The sequence below is a fragment of the Rosa chinensis genome, chromosome 4, assembly GCF_002994745.2.
Source record: "Rosa chinensis cultivar Old Blush chromosome 4, RchiOBHm-V2, whole genome shotgun sequence".
In the NCBI taxonomy this organism is placed as follows: domain Eukaryota; kingdom Viridiplantae; phylum Streptophyta; class Magnoliopsida; order Rosales; family Rosaceae; genus Rosa; species Rosa chinensis.
Genome location: NC_037091.1, coordinates 52503354 through 52523713, shown reverse-complemented (window position 1 = coordinate 52523713; position 20360 = coordinate 52503354). Strand labels below are relative to the sequence as shown.

The window sequence follows — 20360 nt, the reverse complement described above, 5'->3', positions numbered from 1 at the left end:
CATCGGATTGAGAAGGTTATCCGAACTCCCACGATTGTAGCAATCAGGGGGAGATATCGACATCAGGGGGAGTTATGATATCCACATGTTAGATCTCGAAGAGTGAAGGACGTGTTGTACTCTTTTTCTCCTCCTCGAGCTTGTTTTTGTCCCATAGGGTTTTTCACTCGAGCAAGGTTTTTAACGAGGCAACGGACGAAGCGTCATCACCAAGTTTGAGCAGCACAAGGGGGAGTGTTGAAGGAAAATCAGTTTTGTGTGCCTATTCAAACTAGGAGTTGTCATATGAATGTAATAGGAGAGAATATTCTAGAATTCCTAGTTCTATTCGGAATAGTTTTCCTTGTATCATTAGCACATGTACTTTGTAATCCCTATATATAGGGCTCTTATTCTCAATAATGAGACACAATTCTCTCTTCAATCTCTCTTGAATCCTTTATTCTTAAACATGATGGAGATTTAGCCACAGAGCCAGCAGAAACAGCATCAGTAAACGCAGTATAATTCAAAAACAACCAAGAAGAGCAAGGAGGAAGCAACCAATACAGTACCATACTACAAGCTTTTCTCATTTGCTGATTCCATGGATTACCTGTTAATGTCTATTGGTATGATTGGCAGAATTGGAAATGGACTGTCTGCCTCTAATGACCGTGATCATGGGAGAAGTGATTAACTCATTTGGAGAAACTACGAATACCAAAAATGTGGTTGGTTTAGTTTCCCAGGTAAGATCAATCATAATTTTTTCTTTCACTAATTTACCATGTGTACGTAGTGCAGTTAATAGTGTGTACTGTAGGTGCTTAATACGTACTCTGCACTATAAAACAATATATTTTCTTAGTAAACATGTACCAATTTTCATTATTGCAAAAAAACTTTTCGCTGCTGATGAACGCGCTTCTCCCATTTTCCTTACGAAACCTTGCAGCTATCAAAGTCTGACTTTGCTTCTCTATCGTTGACTCCATCTATTCCAACACCACAGTGCTACATCAATTACTGGTGGCGACGCCGGTATTTACCTTCTCCGCCCTCCCACCGAGGAGTGGTGGAGAAGATGAATCCTACGCTCGAAAAAGATTGTGTTCTTCGTGATTGAGTGATGATCTTAGTAAGGAACTCAATGATTGTTCCATCGTCGAATCCATGGAGGGGATTCCTTAGGTAACCCCTACTGTTGCTAATACGATGCTACCCAAAAGCTACCCCAGTTCTCTATTGAGTCCAGTCGGTTAATTTACTAAAACCATGACAGAGGATTTCACTCTCACTGAGGAAGACTACATGATTACTGAAGTTACTCTTGGCCCTAACATATGCTTTTCTAAACGTGTTGAAGATAAACTTGATTTTGATTGGCAGTGCGCTGTGATTGTTAAACTTATGGGAAAGCCAAATACTGCTAATGCTTTCAACTTTATGTTTGATGGTTTAAAAACGAAAATGGAACTTGAAGGGACCATGGCAAATAATCGACCTGCCAAATGATTTCTACATTGTGAAGGTTGTTCTTCAAGAAGACATGGACTATGCATTATGCAGTGGCCCTTGGATAATTGCTGGCCAAACCTTGGTTGTGCAAAAATGGAGAGCTAATTTCAACCTTGTTAAGGAAAGAATTAGCAGAATGGCTGTCTGGGCTAGAATCAATGATATCCCAGTAAAATACTACGAGGAATACACCATGTCTAAAATTGCTTCTATGATTGGACCTGTTATCAAAGTTGATAAACTCACTTTAGCTCAGGCTAGAGGAAAATTTTGCAGGGTTTGTGTAGAGATTGACCTCGATGCCCCTCTAAAACCTTTTGTTGAGATATATGGTGCGGCATTTGGGGTGGTTTATGAGGGAATCAACACAATTTGCTTTAATTGTGGCTGTTATGGCCATGTAAGGGAGAAATGCCAAGTTGTGGAGCACACTGTTAAGCAGGTAGATGGGACAATTAGTGCTAGACCTATGAACAATGAGGCCAATCCTACTTCATCTGAAGTTGACACTATCACTCCTCCTACCAGTGAGAACAACACTCCAACCTATGCCAAAAACAGCAATGCAGGCCCATAAATGCTAATGCCTTACAAAAACAATCGAAGACAGAACTATCTTCCTAATTCTAAGCCCCAGCATACTAGTGGTTCCAGATTTGCTCCATTGCAAGATGCCGTTGATGACTATGTGGAGGCTAATATTGAGAAAAATGATACTCTTGAGGAGAATCCTAAGTACACTCTGACTGTGGAGCCTAAAATTGTGACATTCTGGAAAAAAATTGAGGGAAAGGCCAGCAAGACTTTGAGTGTGCCTAAAAATGGGAATGGATTGAAGAACATCAGCAACCCCTCTATGACAAAAAAATGTCAATTCTGGCAAGAAACCTCTTCAAGATGTGTCTAATGTGGAAACTGCTACTAAGCACACTTTTTCTGCATCCACATCTACTACAAGACAAAAAACACAAAAAGCTAAGTCTACCATCACGTATCAAGCCAAAAGGTTTCTCCTTGAAGGGTAGTACTAACTTAATTGCCAAGTTTCCCACTTTGAGCTCACCCATTACTATGGCCTTTGTCCCACATCACACCACTAACGAGGCTGCTATCTTTGGTCACACCCCCCTGTGATATCTGAGATAGTGTCCTCTGCTGATAATTCTAGGGATACTTCAAGTGACACAATTGGCATTTCTCATAATGTTTTTGAGCCACTCCTTACGATAATATACAGAAATCTACTCCAATGATTGCTGATGCCAAGATTACCAATCCTTCCTCCGGTGTGGAGGAAATGTCTGACAATTAAGTGGATTTCCCACTCCTTTACCCCATGTTTTTAATGTTTAATACAGTTTTTTGGAATGCTCGAGGGGCAGGAAGTGATAAATTTAGGTCTTCTATCTCTGACCTTGTTAAACTTTACTATGTTGATGTTCTTGCTATTTGTGAACCTAGGGTTCCTTTCAAAAGGCTTCTGCTTGTTTGGAACAATTACGCTTTCCCGATTTCAAAATAATTGAGGCTGAAGGATTTGCTGGAGGTCTCTAGCTGCTTTGGAATTCTGCTAATGTTCACCTTAGTGTTATTGACAATGCCTTTCAGTTCATCTCTGTCAAAGTTAACTCTCCCACCTCCCCTCCTTGGATTTCGTCTGTAATTTATGCAAGGCCTTGCAACTCCCTTCGAAGTTAACTTTGGAGTCAGCTTGATGCAATCATTTCTAATAATCCTCTCCCTGTTGTGTTCATGGGTACGTGACTTTAATGAATTAGTTTCCAGTGATGATAAAAATTTTGGCACTCTTTTTGGCAGGTTTGGAGGTCTGGCTTCTTGGATTAACAGAAATGCTCTTGTGGATATGGGGTACATTGGTTCTAAATATACCTCGACAAATAATACTGTCAAAGAAAGGCTCGACAAGGAATTTTAATGTTTTTGGTAATATTTTCAAAAGGAAGAAAAAACTTCTTGCTAGAATTGGAGGCATACAGAAGAGTAGAGATAGATTTGATAATCCTTTTCTTAAAAATCTTGAGGCCTCTTTGATTAAAGAGTATGAAACGATTCGTGACCAAGAGGCAATTTTTTGGAGGCAAAAATCTCGTGACAGGTGGTTAAAAGATGGTGATAGAAATACTAAGTTCTTTCACTTAACTACTATTGTCAGAAGGAGGCGAAATAAAATTGAGAGACTTCAAGACTCTAATGGAAATTGGTTCTCTGATCCTATTTCTTTAAAGACTATTGTTGTTCAGTTCTTTGAATCTCTCTTCTCTATTGACAATTATGAGGATCTTAGATTCACTATTCCTCCTCTATTTCCTACCATTGATCATGAATGCATGTCATCCATTGCTAATGATGTGTCTCTCATTGAAGTTAGAAATGCTCTTTTTGCCATTGGAGGTCTCAAAGCCCCGGGTTATGATGGCTTCCCCGCCATCTTCTATCAAAAGCATTGGCCTCTTTATTGTGATGACATCTTCTCCATTGTCCAGCAGGCTTTCCAAACTGGTATAATTCCCAATGGCCTCAATCATACCATCATCACTCTTGTTCCCAACGTCTAAAGCCCTAAAAATATGACTGAATTCAGACCCATCAGCTTGTGCACCACAATATATAAAGTGATCTCTAAAGTTCTTGTTGCTAGGATCAGACCCCTTATGCAAAGCCTCATCTGTCCAAATCAAGTTAGCTATGTTCCTGGCAAGCACATATCGGACAATGTAATGATTGCGCAAGAGATCCTTCACAAATTCAAAAAATCAAAAGGTGCTTAAGGTTTCCTCGCCTGGAAGATTGACTTGTCTAAGGCCTATGATAGACTGAATTGGTCTTTAATGGTCCTTTATGAAGCTCAGCTGCCTTCTATGATTGTGAAACTTATCATGAATTGCATCTCATCTATAAGTTTCCAAGTTAACATGAATGGTGAGTTATCTCAATCCTTTCATGCTTTTAGAGGAATAAGACAAGGAGACCCTCTCTCTCCCTATATCTTTGTTTTGTGTATGGAAAAGTTATCTCACCTCATATATTCCGCTATTGAGGTAGGCCAATGGAACCCAATTAGAGCCTCTCAATCTAGACCCAAGATCTCGCATCTCTTTTTTGTTGATGATTTACTTCTTTTTCTAAGGCTTCTTGTCAACAAGCTACTGTTTTAAGGAAATGTCTTGACATCTTTTGCTCTTTATCGGGTCAATATGTTAGCTTCGAAAAATCTCTTGTTTTCTGTTCCCCTAACACTGACAAGAATCTTGCTAATGATATCAGCTCCATTTGTGGTTCTCCCCTTACTGACGACGTAGGAAAGTATTTAGGAATGCCTCTTTTGCATTCTAGAGTAAATAAACATACTTACAATGGCATTCTTGATAAGGTTCAAGGAAGGGTAGCCACCTGGAAGAGTAAGACCGTCAATGTGGCAGGAAGATTGGCTCTAATTCAGTTAGTGTCTTCTTCCATCCCAACCTATGCTATGTAAACAGCCAAATTACCAATGGACCTTTGTCATAAATTGAATAAACTAAATCGGGAGTTTCTATGGGGTGATACTGTGGAGAAAAAGAGAGTTCATCTTATCAACTGGGATACTGTTTGCTTACCCAAATATCTTGGTGGCTTGGGAATCAAAAGAACTACTGACATGAACCAAGCCATGCTTGCCAAAGCTAGTTGGAGGATTTTTCAAGGTGATACTGGCCTTTGGAGCTCCATCTACAAAGCGAAATATCTTGCCAATTGCTCTATTACTGACAGAAATTATAAAACCCCCTCTGGAAGTTCTATCACTTGGAGAGGTGTGGTTCATGGATAAGATTTGCTTCGTAATGGCATTGTCTGGAGGGTTGGAGATGGAAGAACTATAAAATTCGGGACCGACATATGGATTGGTAAGCTTCTGCTTTTTAATGTAGCCTTGCCTAATGCTCATATTGATATGAATGCTCTTGTTTGCTCATTTTGGGATAGCAATGGATGGAATATGAATTTACTATCTCTATGCTTACCTCAAGACATTATTCATGAAATTCTTTGTGCTCCCCCGGCTTTGATGGTTGCGGAGCTGATATGCAAATTTGGGGTTACACTACTAATGAATGTTTTACTGTGAAATCAGCCTATAGTAGTGTTTTTAACCCTATGGAACATAATCGATTCCAATGGAAATTCATTTAGGGAATGAACATTCCCCCAAATTAAAAACCTTTTTTATGGACTATTGGTCATGGTAGACTTCTTACAAATGTCCAGAGAGTTAGAAGAAGGTTTACTGAAAATGATAAGTGCCATGCTTGTACAAGGAGCCAAGAAATTCTTCTGCATCTTTTTAGGGACTGCCCTAAAACTATCACCATATGAGAGTCTCTCAATTGGCCTACCACTATCAGAAATGCTTTTCAATTGGATTGGTTTGGATGGCTTGCTGCAAATCTTCATTGCCTTATCTTCTACACTGAGAATTTAAGATGGTGCAATATCTTTGTTTTCACTTGTTGGTACTTATGGAAGTGGAGAAATAAGGTAGTTTTTGAGGATAATTTCCAGCTGCCTACAAATGCTACTCAACTCATCGTTAATGCTGCAAATGAATGGATGAATGCTCAAGCTCAACTCTCCAAGTTAGATAGTTATTGTCTTAATATCCTTTCTTGGTTGAAACCTCCAATTGGATTTATGAAACTTAATGTGGATGGCACCAGATCCAATCAATCTGGGTTTATTGAAGCTAGTGGGTAATTAGAGATCACAATGGAGATTGGTTGTCTGGTTTCAGCATAAACTTGGGGGTTGGTCAAATCATCAATGCTGAAGCTAGGGGGATGCTTTTTGGATTGAAAATTCCTTCTGACTTGAATATCAGGAAGCTAGAAGTAGAATCTGACTCAGCTATCTTTGTTAAGTTGTTGATTGATGGTTGTCCTATATCTCATCCTTTAGGCAACATTATCAACAATTGTAGACATCTAATCAATGGTTTTGAAGACGTTAGGATCCGGCATATTTTCAGAGAATGCAACTATACTGCTGATGGTCTTACTAAGGGAAGTCTCAGTCATGACTATGGTATTGTGATTTTTGACACCCCTCCCCCTCATGTTGCTAGTGCTTTCACTTATGATCTTTGCAATCTCCGAAGAGCTAGGAGAGTTAGAACAGGGCCTGAGGGCTAATTTTCTGTTTTTCCTTCTTTTGTTTCAGGTCTGTTAGGCCTCCTTTGTAACAAAAAAAAAAGTTCATTATTATCTTTAGAAAGTTGCAACATGTGTATTTCTTATGCAAATTACTAATGCGTAGTTGTCTGTGTTGGTGCAACTTGTATACTTTTAACTATAATTGAGCATAGTCAACTATGGAAACAAAAAGAAAATAGAAAATTACATATTAGCATAAGACTAAAGATGTAAACACAGAAAACTCACCTTCAAATAAAGTTATACAAATAAGGACACGAGCCCAAACCCAAAAACCAAATAAAATAGGCCTGGCTCAGAATTTTATTGGAAATTGACCAAAATGTTCAATTTGGCTTCAATTGAGGTCGATAAGGTAAGCCCTTACTCTTCTATAGCTCTTATTCTCTGTAATTTCCTATCATTAGCTTTTTCGTTGCAATTTCTTTTCTGTAAATTGCACTCTCTACTAGCCGAGGATAAACAATGTTCTTCAATTTGTATCTTGTGGTTTTTGTTGATTATGAATATATCTTGATCTTTATTGTTGATTGCTTCTGTTTCATGAAAAATTGTCGTCTGGTTTGTGCTGGAAAATACAGGAGTTTAAATAGATTATGTGTAGTAAGTAATGTAAGGGAGGAATAAAGAATACTTTTGAAACATTGGGTTCAAAAAGGTCCAGCAATTATTGCTTCTAGCATAGATTTTGAATTGTCTTATGTAGTAGAATCATTGTAAGTTGATGTTTCAATTGTGGTGAAATGGTGAATCTCGTATCCAAATTTTGGTAATCCGAGATTCAATCGGAGGCTTCATGTATCTTTGGTGGGAACATAAATGTGGACAATTTGGTCACGTATTCTACTAGGCTTTAGGAGTAAAGTTCTTATACAGAGGAGAAATTGTTAATTTCTGAAACTGCGGCCGGGATCAGGAAAGTCCTAACAGGGTCCAGTCATATTATGTTGGGATGTCCTTGGCATGGGGTAAAGAAAGCTTTCTCTTTTTCTATAGACGTTATTAACTTCTTATGCCTGCATGAGTTGTAAATCAGCAATTGTGGCAATGGTCACTTTTGAGCTAAGTTATAATTAATGATTGATGTAGTTAACCAACTAGATTTGCACTTTATGCTGCCTTACAAATTTAGATAACCAGTATTGCCACATTATGTGTTGTACTGCTGTGTTCCTTCTATAAGTGGATGTTCCAACATAATTTAGAGAGATGTATAAATGAACTTATATTCCTAGTTCAAATTATCTTGTTCTCTTCACCTCACAAGGATACAAGAATTACTGACTACATAGTTATTCATGTTCTTCTGTTTTAGGAAAGAAATGGATTGACTGACCGGAAAGAGAAGCAACTAGTTTCGAGGTGCAGAAACTATCGAAGAAACAGAGGAAGAAGGGCGATTAGATAACTTCACAAACATATTAGTAGTGCATTTTTGGTGGACCAATCTTACGGGTATGTTATGTTAGTCATCTAATTTAGTATATATTTTCAAAGATCTATTAAATATTGAATGTACTGCCATGTGCTACTGCTACCGCTACTGTTGAATATGTTATTGCTACTGCTAGATATGCTACTGCTCAGATAGCCATATTGCATGATCTGCGGTTGTGGTGGCTAAGTTGATAAGGAAATTAAACCTTTTCCTGTAAATTTTGAAAATCTTTAATTTGTCACAACAAAACAATGTCTTCTGCTAATGTTGAATATGCTACTGCATAAAAAATATAAAAAAATCATACATGACCGTTTATCCCTACAATACTCAATTCCTCATAACATAGAAACTTCTCAAGAGCTCAAAAAATTAATCTCAGGCACCTCTACAATATAAAATTGGAATGTAATGCCATGTGCTACTGCTATTATTGAATATGCTATTGCAGATTGAATGTAATGCCATGTGCTACTGCTACTGTTGAATATGCTACTGCTACTGGAAGGTAGTAATTTAAAGGATGTACAAGGACAGTAGCAAAACTGGATAAGCATGACTGCAGCGAGTGCTGTAGCAGGATTGGACGAGTGTAGTAACAAGATTAGACGATGACGAGTGCAGTAGCAGAACACGAGTACAAGTGCAATAGCGAAACTGGATGAGTATGAGTGCAGTAGCAGAATATGAGGACAAGTGCAATAACAGAACTGGATGAGTATGAGTGCAATAACAGGATTGGACGAGTGTAGTAGCAGAACTGGACGAGTATGAGTGCAATAACAGGATTAGACAAGTGCAGTAGTAAGATTAGGCGACGACTAGTGCAGTAGCAGAACACAAGTACAAGTGCAGTAGCAAGTAGCATGATTTGAATAAAAAAGAGTTTGGATTAAAGAAAATAATTAAGATTTAATTATCATTAGCATTGTAAATATCTTATTGACACATGAAAACAAAGTAACATAAAGAGATTATTCTCAGGAAAAAAAAAAGTAACATAAAGGAATGTCAAAAGAAGTAGTTAAGGTAAAAAATTAAATTAACTCATGACATATGGCAAGTGGCAAGTGGATAGTAGATTGTCCTTATTTGTAAGATTTAATCTTTATAAAAGGATTAGAAGTTAAAAGAAATAGTTAAGGGTAAAAAAGTAAATTAACTCATGACATGTGGCAAGTAGAGAGCAAATTGTCCTTATTTGTAAGATTTAGTCCTTATATGTTTAATTCAATCTTTAAAGGATGTATTTGTTAAATCATCTTTTGTCAATAACTTATATGTAATTTGTTAAAAAGAAAATTCAACTTCAACTTTCCATATTCTTTTAATTTGTTTCCCTGGTCTATTATATATTGCTAAAAGAGGCAAGACACAACAGTACTACACCAAATAAGTTCCGAATTAAACAATTCTCTAGTGCTTGTTATTTCTCAAACCGTGCAACATATAATTAAGTAAATATAGTACAGAAAATGAGAGATAAACCTAAAAAAGCTTATATGAGAAAAACCCATGGGGATATTTTTCTACCAATTTACACCCACTCTACATAAGCAAAAGAGTATATTTGCTGTGTATTCTCATTGATAATAGGGGCCTCTTTATATAGAGGTTTACAATACATAGAGTCTGAATCATACAAGGAAAGATAATATCTAGATTCTTCTAATTAAACCTTATTACCACTAGGTCAAGTAACTTAGAGTTTGGGCCAAACACAAATTAGGGTTTTACTTGAACACTCCCCCTTGTGTTGCCCAAACGCGGTGCTTCTCTCATTGTCTCGCTAAAAACCTTGCCGAGTAACAAAAACCCAGAGGGACAAAAATAACCTCGGTCGAAGGGGAAAAAGAGCACAACACACCCTTCACGCTTCTAGACGAACATGTAGACATCTCCCCCTGATGTCTGCGCCTCCCCCTGATGACTACGATAATGGGAGTTCAGATAATTTCTGCAAGCCAATTCTTGCCACATGTTTCTCGAACGTGGATTTGGGCAATGACTTAGTAAACAAGTCTGCCACATTGTCCTCAGATCGAACCTGGTTCACTTTGATCTTGAGGAGCTTCTGTTGTTGCTGATTGTAGAAGAATTTAGGCGATATGTGCTTAGTGTTGTCGCCTTTGATGTAGCCTTGCTTCATTTGTTCAATGCAAGCAGCATTATCCTCATAAATGCTTGTTGGCTCATCTGTGGTAGACTTCAGACCACAATTGCTTGGAACATGCGTAACTATGGATCAAAGCCATATACATTCACGAACTGCTAAGTGAAGAGCAATAATCTCTGCATGATTCAAAGAGGTAGCGACTAAGGTCTGCTTTGTAGACCTCCAAGATATCGCGGTCTTTCCCATGGTGAAAACATAACCAATTTGGGAGCGACCTTTGTGTAGGTCAGAGAGGTACCCAGCATCAGCAAAACCTTCCAAAACACTTATATCGTTTTGGGATGGGAAGAGGGAATGTAGTCCATCATGTGTGGCGTCCTTGGCACTCGATAGGTCCGAATCCATCGTCTCTCTGTAGGGATAGAACAAGCCCATATCGATCATACCACCTAGGTATCGAAAGATATCTTTAACACTAGTCCAATGGCGTCGTGTTGGAGCATAACTATATCTAGATAGCAAGTTTATAGTGAATGAGATGTCCGGTCTTATGTATTGTGCTAAGTACAATAATACGCCAATTGCACTTAGGTAGGACACTTCTGCCTCTAGTACTTCTTCGTCATCATCTTTTGGACGAAATGGATCATTCTTTGGATCAAGACTACGGACGATCATTGGGGTGCTTGAAAGCTTAATCTTGTCAGTGTTGAAACGCCTAAGCATATTTTGTGTATAAGTTGATTGATGAATCAGGCTACCATCTCTACAGTGCTCAAGTTCTAAACCGAGGCAAAACCGTGTTTTCCCAAGATCTTTCATCTCAAACTCGGATTTCAAATGTTCAGCGGTTTCCCTTAACTCTTTAAGGGTGCCAAATATGTTCATGTCATCGACATAAACCACTACTATTGCAAATCCAGAACTTGTCCTTTTTATGTTCACACATGGGCATAGTTCATTGTTGACATATCTCTTTCCAATCAAGTAGTCACTTAGACGGTTATACCACATCCATCCAGATTGTTTCAATCCATATAGTGAGCGTTTCAATCTAATCGCAAACGCGCTCCGTGGTTTAGAGCCACTTGATTTGGGTAACTGAATTCCATCTGGGACCTTCATGTATATTTCCGTATCTAGATCCCCATATAGATATGCTGTAACCACATCCATAAGCTGCATATTCAGTTTTTTAGAAACTACCAAACTGACAAGGTAGCGGAACGTAATGACGTCCATTACGGGAGAATAGGTCTCCTCGTAGTTTATTCTAGGGCGTTGTGAGAAGCCTTGCGCCACAAGGCGAGCTTTGTACCTTACAATCTTGTTGTTCTCATTACGCTTTCTAATGAATACCCATTTGTGACCAACTGGTTTGGTGTTGGGCGGTATTGGTACAACATTGCCAAATACCTTTCTTTTCACTCGAGAATCAAGGTCTGCCTGGATCGCATCTTTCCATTTTGGCCAGTCAGCTCTACGTTGGTATTCATCAACGGAGCGTGGTTCGATGTCATCGATCTCAATAATCTCACGAGCCACTGAATACGCGAATACATCATCAATGATGATGGAGTTTCTTTCTCACGTCTCATATACACTAGTGTAATCAACAGAGATCTCTACGTTCTCAGGGATAGGTTCTGACATTGAGGCGTCCCCCAATGATGTCTCTTGGACATAACCATAATCTGGAACATTCTCATAGGACGGATTTTGAGTATCGATGATCAAAGGGTTTGTTTATGCCTCATTCGCTTTCTTTCTAGGGCGAGTATCCTTCGAACCAATCGGTCTACTACGCTTCCTTACGGGACCTGCGGCCTTAGACGCCACATCATTGCCATTCTGGGCAATGGAGCCATCTCCTAGTGTCACAAGAGTGGCGTTATGTCCATTATTCGGAACATCAATCCTTGCAGGCACGTTTGCAGCAGGTATGTGTGATCTCGTCACTTTGGCAACATCAGAAAACGCATCAGACAGATTGTCTGCTACGTTCTGGAGCTCGATTATTCTTCGCATTTCAAGTTCGGACTGTGCGGTACGGGGATCAAGATGAGACATAGTGGGGACAGACCACGACAATTCCTGTCATTCCTGTTGAACATATGTGTTCTTATCTCCCCCTAACGATGGGAAGACTCTCATCAAAGTGACAATCCGCAAATCTAGTAGTAAAGAGATCGCCTATCAAGGGTTCAAGATAGCGGACGATGGTTGGAGATTCATATCCAACGTAAATGCTCATTCGTCATTGTGGACCCATCTGTGGCGGCGTAATAGACACATAAATGGCACACCCTAAAATGCGCAAGTGCGAGATATCAGGCTCGTACCCAGTCACTAGCTGTAACGCAGAGTAAGATTGGGTTGCAGTGGGTCGTAGATGAATTAGCGTCGCTGCCTGCAATATTGCATATCCCAAAGCAGAAACAGGGAGATTGGTACGCATAACCAATGTCCGTGCTATCATCTGTAGTCGTTTGATAGCAGCTTCTGCGAGACCATTTGGGGTATGAACATGGGGAACTGGATGCTCTACATCAATCCCCAGTGACATGCAATATTCATCGAACATTTTCGATGTAAATTCCCCAGCATTATCAAGTCGAATCGACTTAATAGGATGATCAGGGTAGTGAGCCCGTAGACGGATAATTTGGGCGAGGAGTTTAGCATAAGCAGCATTTCGAGTGGACAACAGCGCGACATGTGACCAGCGTGTCGACGCATCAACCAATACCATAAAGTATTTAAAAGGTCTGCATGATGGTTGAATTGGTCCACAGATATCCCCTTGGATTCTCTGTAAGAACGAAATGAGTATTTTGGGATCCTTTGAATAGGACGGTCTCGGTCCTAATTTCCCGAAGGAACAGGCTTTGCAAAATGAGCAAGGGGCCTTAGAAGCAACCAATGAGGATTTTAGTTGGGCCTGAGCGTCTGTAGCGCTATTAAAAGCAAAATGTGTGACTACATCTCCCATCATGGAGATGGAGCCATGGGAATTGTTGTTTATGGCGTCATGGCCATTGGGAGAAACAACCATGGCGTCATCACATGGGACTTAGGTGGCCCTATGGCACCCCAAGACGGCTGCAGCGCCAGATGCTGCAATTGTTGCAGTCTTGCTAAGTCTAGAAATCAATTTTCGATTCTTGCTTCTTCTCACTCTGAAGAATGGATGTCCTTGTGAAGTCTTTAGTATACAGAGCATCATATCACGACCAGGGTGCCCTAGTCGGTCATGCCAAAGTCAATATGTGTTAGAATCCAAGAGATCTTCTCTTATGACATTATCGGATTCAATAGGTCGAATTGTAGTGACATAAAGTCCACTAGATTGACACATAAGCTTCTCTAAGATGCGCTTTCGTCCGCAATCATTAGTGGTAATGCAAAGGAACTCTTTTCCGTTCTCATTATGCGTTTCCGCATGGAATCCGTTGGCTCTTATATCTTTAAAACTCATTAAGGTTCGATTTGCCTTAGGAGCGTAGAGAGCTTCAGTGACTTTAATCAAGGTGCCATTTGGCAATAGGAATTGGGTCATTCCATGTCCTTGAACTAAACCTGATGGCCCAACTATCGTAGTCACAAAGGAATATGTAGGCAACATCTCTAAGAATAATTGCCTATGTCATAGAATGGTGTGCGTAATCGCACTATCCGCAAGACATTGAAGTTCATCCATTCCTAAAAGAAAAGCTCGTAATTAAAAAAGAGTCATAAAGAAAAGAACTAAACTTTTATTAATAAGCCAAACGGAATTACATCATCGTTTCTTTAACCAAAGAAAATCTAATCCAATAGACTAGCTAATGCAAAACAATGGCGGTCATCTAACTCCTTTCGGTAATTCCAATGCAAATATGACCAGGTGAGTAGAGAGATGTCGGTAGAGCAAACCTCGCTTAAGTACCACTTATCTCAAAACCTTCCTAGACATCACACTTACATTGAGTACGCCTACTTTGAAGAAAGATTAAACCATTGGCATCTACTAAGAAATAATATGGCAATTGCCTACATCTCTTGGAAAATAAAAAGACTTAATCAAAATCGCCAGTTTCTGGATCTTGATCCTTGAAGTCTTCCACCATTAGATCGAGATTGCCATCTTGATCTTCTTGTTCCATGTAATTTGCCTCCCTTGCTTCACGATACATCTTGTATGCGTTTGCAACATTCTGGGATGCTTTACATGCCCTTGCCCAATGTCCTGGTAGTCCACACCTGAGACAAGTGATTACATGCATTTTTATGCATGTAATTATATCTAAAACACTATAAATAAATTAATCCTCAAATCAATTATTATGTAATTAATCTTTTTTTTTTATTGTGTAGGAAATAAGCGGAATTGCGGAAACGAGATAAAATGAACCGAAATTGGAGCAAATTGAGTTTTTGATAAAAAGACGGAAGTCAACCTCGAGTCAATACATTGAAAGGGACAAAACTTGATCACTCATAAGAAAATGAGACAAAAATGAAAATGGGGCAGCAAATTGAAGCTTATTGGAGATAATGGCTTAACAATTAATTAAACCAACTTTGGTTTAATTAAAGAAAACGGAAGTGCATCTGCATGTGTGGCTTAATTAAACTAATTGAATAGCCCATCATATTTGGGCTGTTCTTTATACCCACGTGCCAGCTGCATATCCAATTTTATCCGGTTTTCCTTTCTTTCCCAGCCATCACAGTGAGCCAACCATTTGTAGTCCATCACCTCGGCCCAGCCCATTGTTTAATTAACCTTAATTCTCTCAAGTACGAACGGAACACATCAGCCACACATATATATTCATCACCATTCACCCTTTCGAGGGGGGTCTCTAAGACAGACACACACAGCGCCGCACAGCAAATTTTGGGGAGGGCTGCTGCCCTCTCCCACCTTCTTCCTCCATTTTTTCCTCTATTCTTTATATTTTGTTTTGAGATTTGAAGGACTACTCACACAAAGCTTTAAGGATCCATCAAGGGACTCAATTTCTACAAGATTCAAGATTTGGGTATTTTGTGGGGTTGTAATTTAAGGATAGTCATGCTAGCTTCATACCTATTTGTGCCTATCCTCCTTGTTTTCTGCTACACTTCTCTACTCTTTGCTATTTGAATTTTGTAATTTTGATGTTCATGAATATGGGTTGTGAGTAGTTATTTTTGGGGGCTAAGGTTTCTAACTCTAGCTCAATTTTGATGTAATTGACATATTTTTCAAGTGATAAATAATGTATTATCATATGGGTGCACTCTAATTATTATGCTACTTGGTTCTTGATGCATGAATTTAGGGAATTAACCACTCTCTTTGTTATGTGTTGAGATTTGTGATGTGTGATACAGTTGGTGGTTCTTTCGTTCACTAGCTTCATGTAATTAGTGTGGTGTGTCAAGTAGTTACTTAATCGAGAATGAATGATTGCCTAAGTTTCTATTTTCTTGTGCCCTTCGCCTTTAATCCTAGACGTTGTGGCCCTAACAAGGCATAATACTTAGGGTTAGAGAGTTCATTCTTGCCTTAATCGGAAGAATGGATACCAAATAAGAGAAATTGACTTAGTGGCCTTAACCGGCATTAGGTAGAGAACTAAATAATCGTTAAATTTTAGGTTGTAACTATTGCATGCTTAAATCCCTAATTTCTGGAGCTCTAAGCCTTTAGTTCATGTTTTGGTAGCCCTAGTAAGGTACTAACTCATGAGTTAGAGAGTTCATATTTGTCCTAACCGAAAATGTGAATATCCTTAAGGAAATTCGGCTTAGTGGCCTTGACCGGCATTAAGTACGGGATTTGGTCCTCATGAAGATATGTTTGTTTGCTTGAAATATGTTCGTTCATTGAAATTGCTAGAGAGCGATCCCTAGTACCTAAAATCTCTCTATCTTATTTTTCTTCATTTTTAATTGTTGTTGTTCATTTAATTTTTTGGCTTAGTCTTTTAGAAAATTACAATTACAATTTCAAATGACAATTTCTATCTCATTGTAAATAGCAGTCACTAGGCTCTTAGTTTTGATTTCACCAAAGCCGAGCATTGCTAGGGCTTGGTGCCTTAGATTAGCCTTTTTATTTGTTTTACTTTCCTTTATTTGTTTGTGACTTTAGTTCCGACTACCCAAGGATTGTGGGTTAGCCACTAATCCCCGTGGTACGATAACTTTGGGCATTATATTTCCCTATCTTGACAATGATACGTACGCTTGCGTACATATGTATCAAGTCAACAAGCATCATTATGGTCAAGTTCCCTTGGTCGAGACGCTCTAGGAGCGCTTTAAGGATGGTTATTGCCTTTGGTGGCGTCACCACCATAACCGGAGGCTTGGCCTCTCTCTCTCTTCACACGTTTCCCTCCATGGTTTCGTGTACCCCTATCTTGGCGGTTTCCTTCCTCTTTGGGGCGAGAATATGGACCAGAACGTCCAGAGTTATCCCTATTCTTAGGGTTTCGCTCCTTGCGTCCTCCTTTGGAGGCGCAACTATAATTAGACTTCGGAATTGACTTGGTTTCCACGAGTCTAGAGTTATAGTTCTTCACAAGTATGTTGTCGTGCTTTTCAGCTACGTTCATGGCACCAATTAGCTCATGAAATCTTGTGATGCGTCTAGCATTGACATCAACCCGATAGTTTTTGGCTATCATCAATGCAGAGACGGGGAAGGTGGAGAGTCTTCTCGATCAACATCGTATCACTGATTTTCTGTCCATAGAATTCCATCATAGACTTAATACGAAGTGCTTCTGAATTGTAGTCAAGTACAGACTTGAAATCACAGAAGCATAGGCTATGTCATCTCACTTCTAGGTCTGGAAACAGGGAATCATGGACGTTGCCAAAACGCTGCTCGAGTTCTACCCACAGTTTTCTTGGGTCTTCCTCATTAAGGTACTCATTCTGGAGCGCGTCATTCATGTGCCTTATCATGAGAATGATGGCTTTAGTTTCGTTCGCCTCTCTCTTAGCTCTATTTGCTTCAAAAGCAGCAGCTTGTTGAGGAGTAAGCACATCCTGACTTGGCTCTTGGATCGTACTCAGGATCCCATCAGCCTTAAGATGTTGGCGCACATCACGGACCCACTTGTGGTATCCTGCGCCTGTTCTCTCTAGTGGAGCGAAGCTCAACTTGTTCAGGTTACTCATCCTGAAAAACAACAAGAAAATAAGATTAGTTTCGGAGCGAAGAAGGCTACCGCGAAAAATTAGAAAATTTCTGAGCGTAGTCGCTTCCAAGAAATTAGGGATTTTCTAAGCGTAGTCGCTTCCAAGAAAAACCCGATTCCAAGAGGGGTTTTGGATTAGATTGAAACGATGATGTATGTGGTCGATTGTTTTTCTTCTCAACAAACTTTAAGTTTGGAGGACTCTATAAGCTGCAAGCTTAGAGTGAGCACGAACCCCACAGTTCGGCTATTGGTCTCCCTTATGAAGAAGAAAGAGGGGTAGAAGAAGGGATGTTGGAAGTCCCCGAGAAAAAGAAGAGGAAAATAATAAAAACTTCAAAAAAAGGGGAACTTCAGTGGGCCGCGTTGCTGGGCTTCTGGGCTGCGCTGTGCTTCTGGGCTTCGCAAGGCTTCTGGGTTGGGCTTACAGGGACAGGACAGAGAGAGAATCTGCACGCTGAAGGTGAGGAGACAGTTCAGGGCAGGTAGACTTCTGGTGAGCGGTTCAGGGACTTTTTGGCCGGTTCTGGTGGTTAAATTTCCGGTTCCGGGTGTCTGAGATGGAGACGTTGCAGGTGGTGGAGTATGGCTGCAGGAGGTGGTGAAGACGTCTTCGAACCGGGCAGAGAGGATTTCAGTATTTTCGGGGGCCGGTTCGGGTATTTTTCGACATGTTCTGAAGGTGGCACCGCCTGTTCTGTCTTCCTGGAATTTGGATCTTCAAGGTGGGCGGCGGTGGTATCTGGAATTTGAAGGCTACGAATTTAGGGTTTCAGGGTTAAGGCTTCGTGCTGATAACGTGTTGTAGAGAAACTGAAATTGAAAGGAATTTGCTGTGTATTCTCATTTATAATAGGGGCCTCTTTATATAGAGGTTTACAATACATAGAGTCTAAATCATACAAGGAAAGATAATCTCTAGATTCTTCTAATTAAACCCTATTACCACTAGGTCAAGTAACCTAGAGTTTGGGCCAAACACAAATTAGGGTTTTACTTGAACACCCTTCTGATTATGGAGAGTTAAATTAAGTATCTTCCTTAATTTTATCATCCATTTGAATTTAAAATATTAAGCTAAAAAATCAATTCATTTTGACTTTATCATAATCAATTACATCCTTAATTTCTTCCTTACTTTATCTTGTGATTACTGATTTGAGTATATATTTCTATATATGCTCATTACAATGTAGTTCATTTCCAACACAAATTTCAATACTAACTATGTTTGATCAAATATAGTGTGGCTGATTAACCATCCTCATCAGGTAGCACTAAAGTTCGTTTACTTGGCTGTAGGGGCAGCTACTGCTGCATTTTCACGTAAGCACATTCAGTTCCCTGCTGGCATAAAACTTAATTACCATATCTGGCTAATTTACTAGTCTTTCTTTTCCAAAACTAATGACTTTACTTGTGATTTTGTATGTGATAGAGATGTCTAGTTGGATGATCATCAGAGAGAGACAGGCTGCACAAATAAGATGTTTATACCTGAAAACAATACTGAGGCAAGATGTTGGTTTTTTTGATGACGCAGTCAGAAAGATCACCTAGGTTTACAAGCAATAAACCTAAAACAAAAATTCTGGAGTCTACCAGACATAGAAGAGAAAAATCTCAATTTGATTGATAATATGATAAAAGATAGGTTCTGCAGCTATTTAAGGTTGCATATATATATGAGAAAAGAAACCCTAGGGCGACTAACAATGAAACCCTAAAGCCCCGGGTAAAAATAAAACAAACTAGGAAACCAAAAATTTTGAAAAACAGTAAATTGCAGTTTTGAGGCACCAAACGACCCCAAAAGCTTGAAAAAGCCCAGACGTCATGGCAAAGCGACGAGTTTTGTTCCTGGCGTCGTTCCCTTTCCTAAAAGCTATAGCAATTGCGAATCGGACTCCAAATGCCAAAGTTGCAATAGTAACTTGGGTTTTCCTCCTTTTGCACGATCGAGCTGTTCCTCAATTCAGACTGTCATTCGTTCTACATCAGTCTCCTCCACCTCCGTAGAACTTGACCCCGAGTTCTCTTCAAGATAAAGAACCTCATCTTCACGAAACTCATGCAGATCAGCCACATTAAAGGTGTTAGAAATGCCCATGGAATCAGGAAGTGTAACAACATAAGCATTGTCGTTGATCTTCCTCAGCACCTTAAAAGGACCATATTTTCTTGGCTTCAAATTGTTGTATGTACCAACAGGGAACCTCTCCTTCCTTAGAAACACCATCACGTCGTCACCCTCTTGGAACACTTTAACTCTTCGATGTTTGTCAGCTGCAGCTTTATACTTAGCATTAGTTTCTTCCAACTTGGTCTTAACTTCTTCTCTAACAGTCTGCACATCCTTAGCCATGCCTTCAGCAGCAACACTAACACTAGGAACTTTAGGAAGCTTCACTAAATCAACCACATGTCGAGGAACAGCAGTGTAAACTAATGAGAATGGTGACTTCCCTGTTGCACTATGCACAATACTGTTATAAGCAAACTCCACCTATGGCAAAGCATAATCCCACTATTTGGGTCTATCTCCACAAACACTCCAAATCATGTTACCTAAAGTTCTGTTAGTAACCTATGTCTACCCATCAGTTTGAGGATGAGTTGTGCTGCTACAATTCAAAGTTGTTCCAAACATTCTCCACAACGTAATCCAGAAGTGACTAAGGAACTTCGCGTCTCTATCAAAAGTAATGGACTTGGGCACTCCATGCAAACGAACGCCTCCCTGAAAAACAATTTGGCTATATTGGAAGCATCAGTAGTCTTCTTACAAGCTATAAAGTACGCCATCTTGGAGAACTTGTCAACTACCACAAACATAGAATCCACACCCCTTTGGGTACAGGGTAATCCCAACACAAAGTCCATAGAAAGGTCCTGCCAAATATCTTCAGGAATAGGTA

The 20360-nt window shown here is 39.5% G+C and overlaps 1 protein-coding gene across 1 annotated transcript; it reads left to right on the top strand.

The window, feature by feature from the left end:
- The first annotated feature begins 1257 nt into the window (after positions 1-1257).
- Positions 1258-2077, top strand: LOC112199527. The gene is made up of 2 exons (XM_024340533.1): positions 1258-1377; positions 1466-2077. The coding sequence occupies exons 1-2, from the start codon at positions 1258-1260 to the stop codon at positions 2075-2077; spliced, it is 732 nt and encodes a 243-aa protein (XP_024196301.1).
- The last annotated feature ends 18283 nt before the right edge of the window (positions 2078-20360 follow it).

Coding starts and splice junctions, on each gene's coding strand:
- LOC112199527 (XM_024340533.1), top strand. CDS start 1,258: ATGACAGAGGATTTCACTCTCACTGAGGAAGACTACATGATTACTGAA. Junction 1,378..1,465: donor ATTTTGATTGGCAGTGCGCT/GTGATTGTTAAA, acceptor TGGAACTTGAAG/GGACCATGGCAAATAATCGA.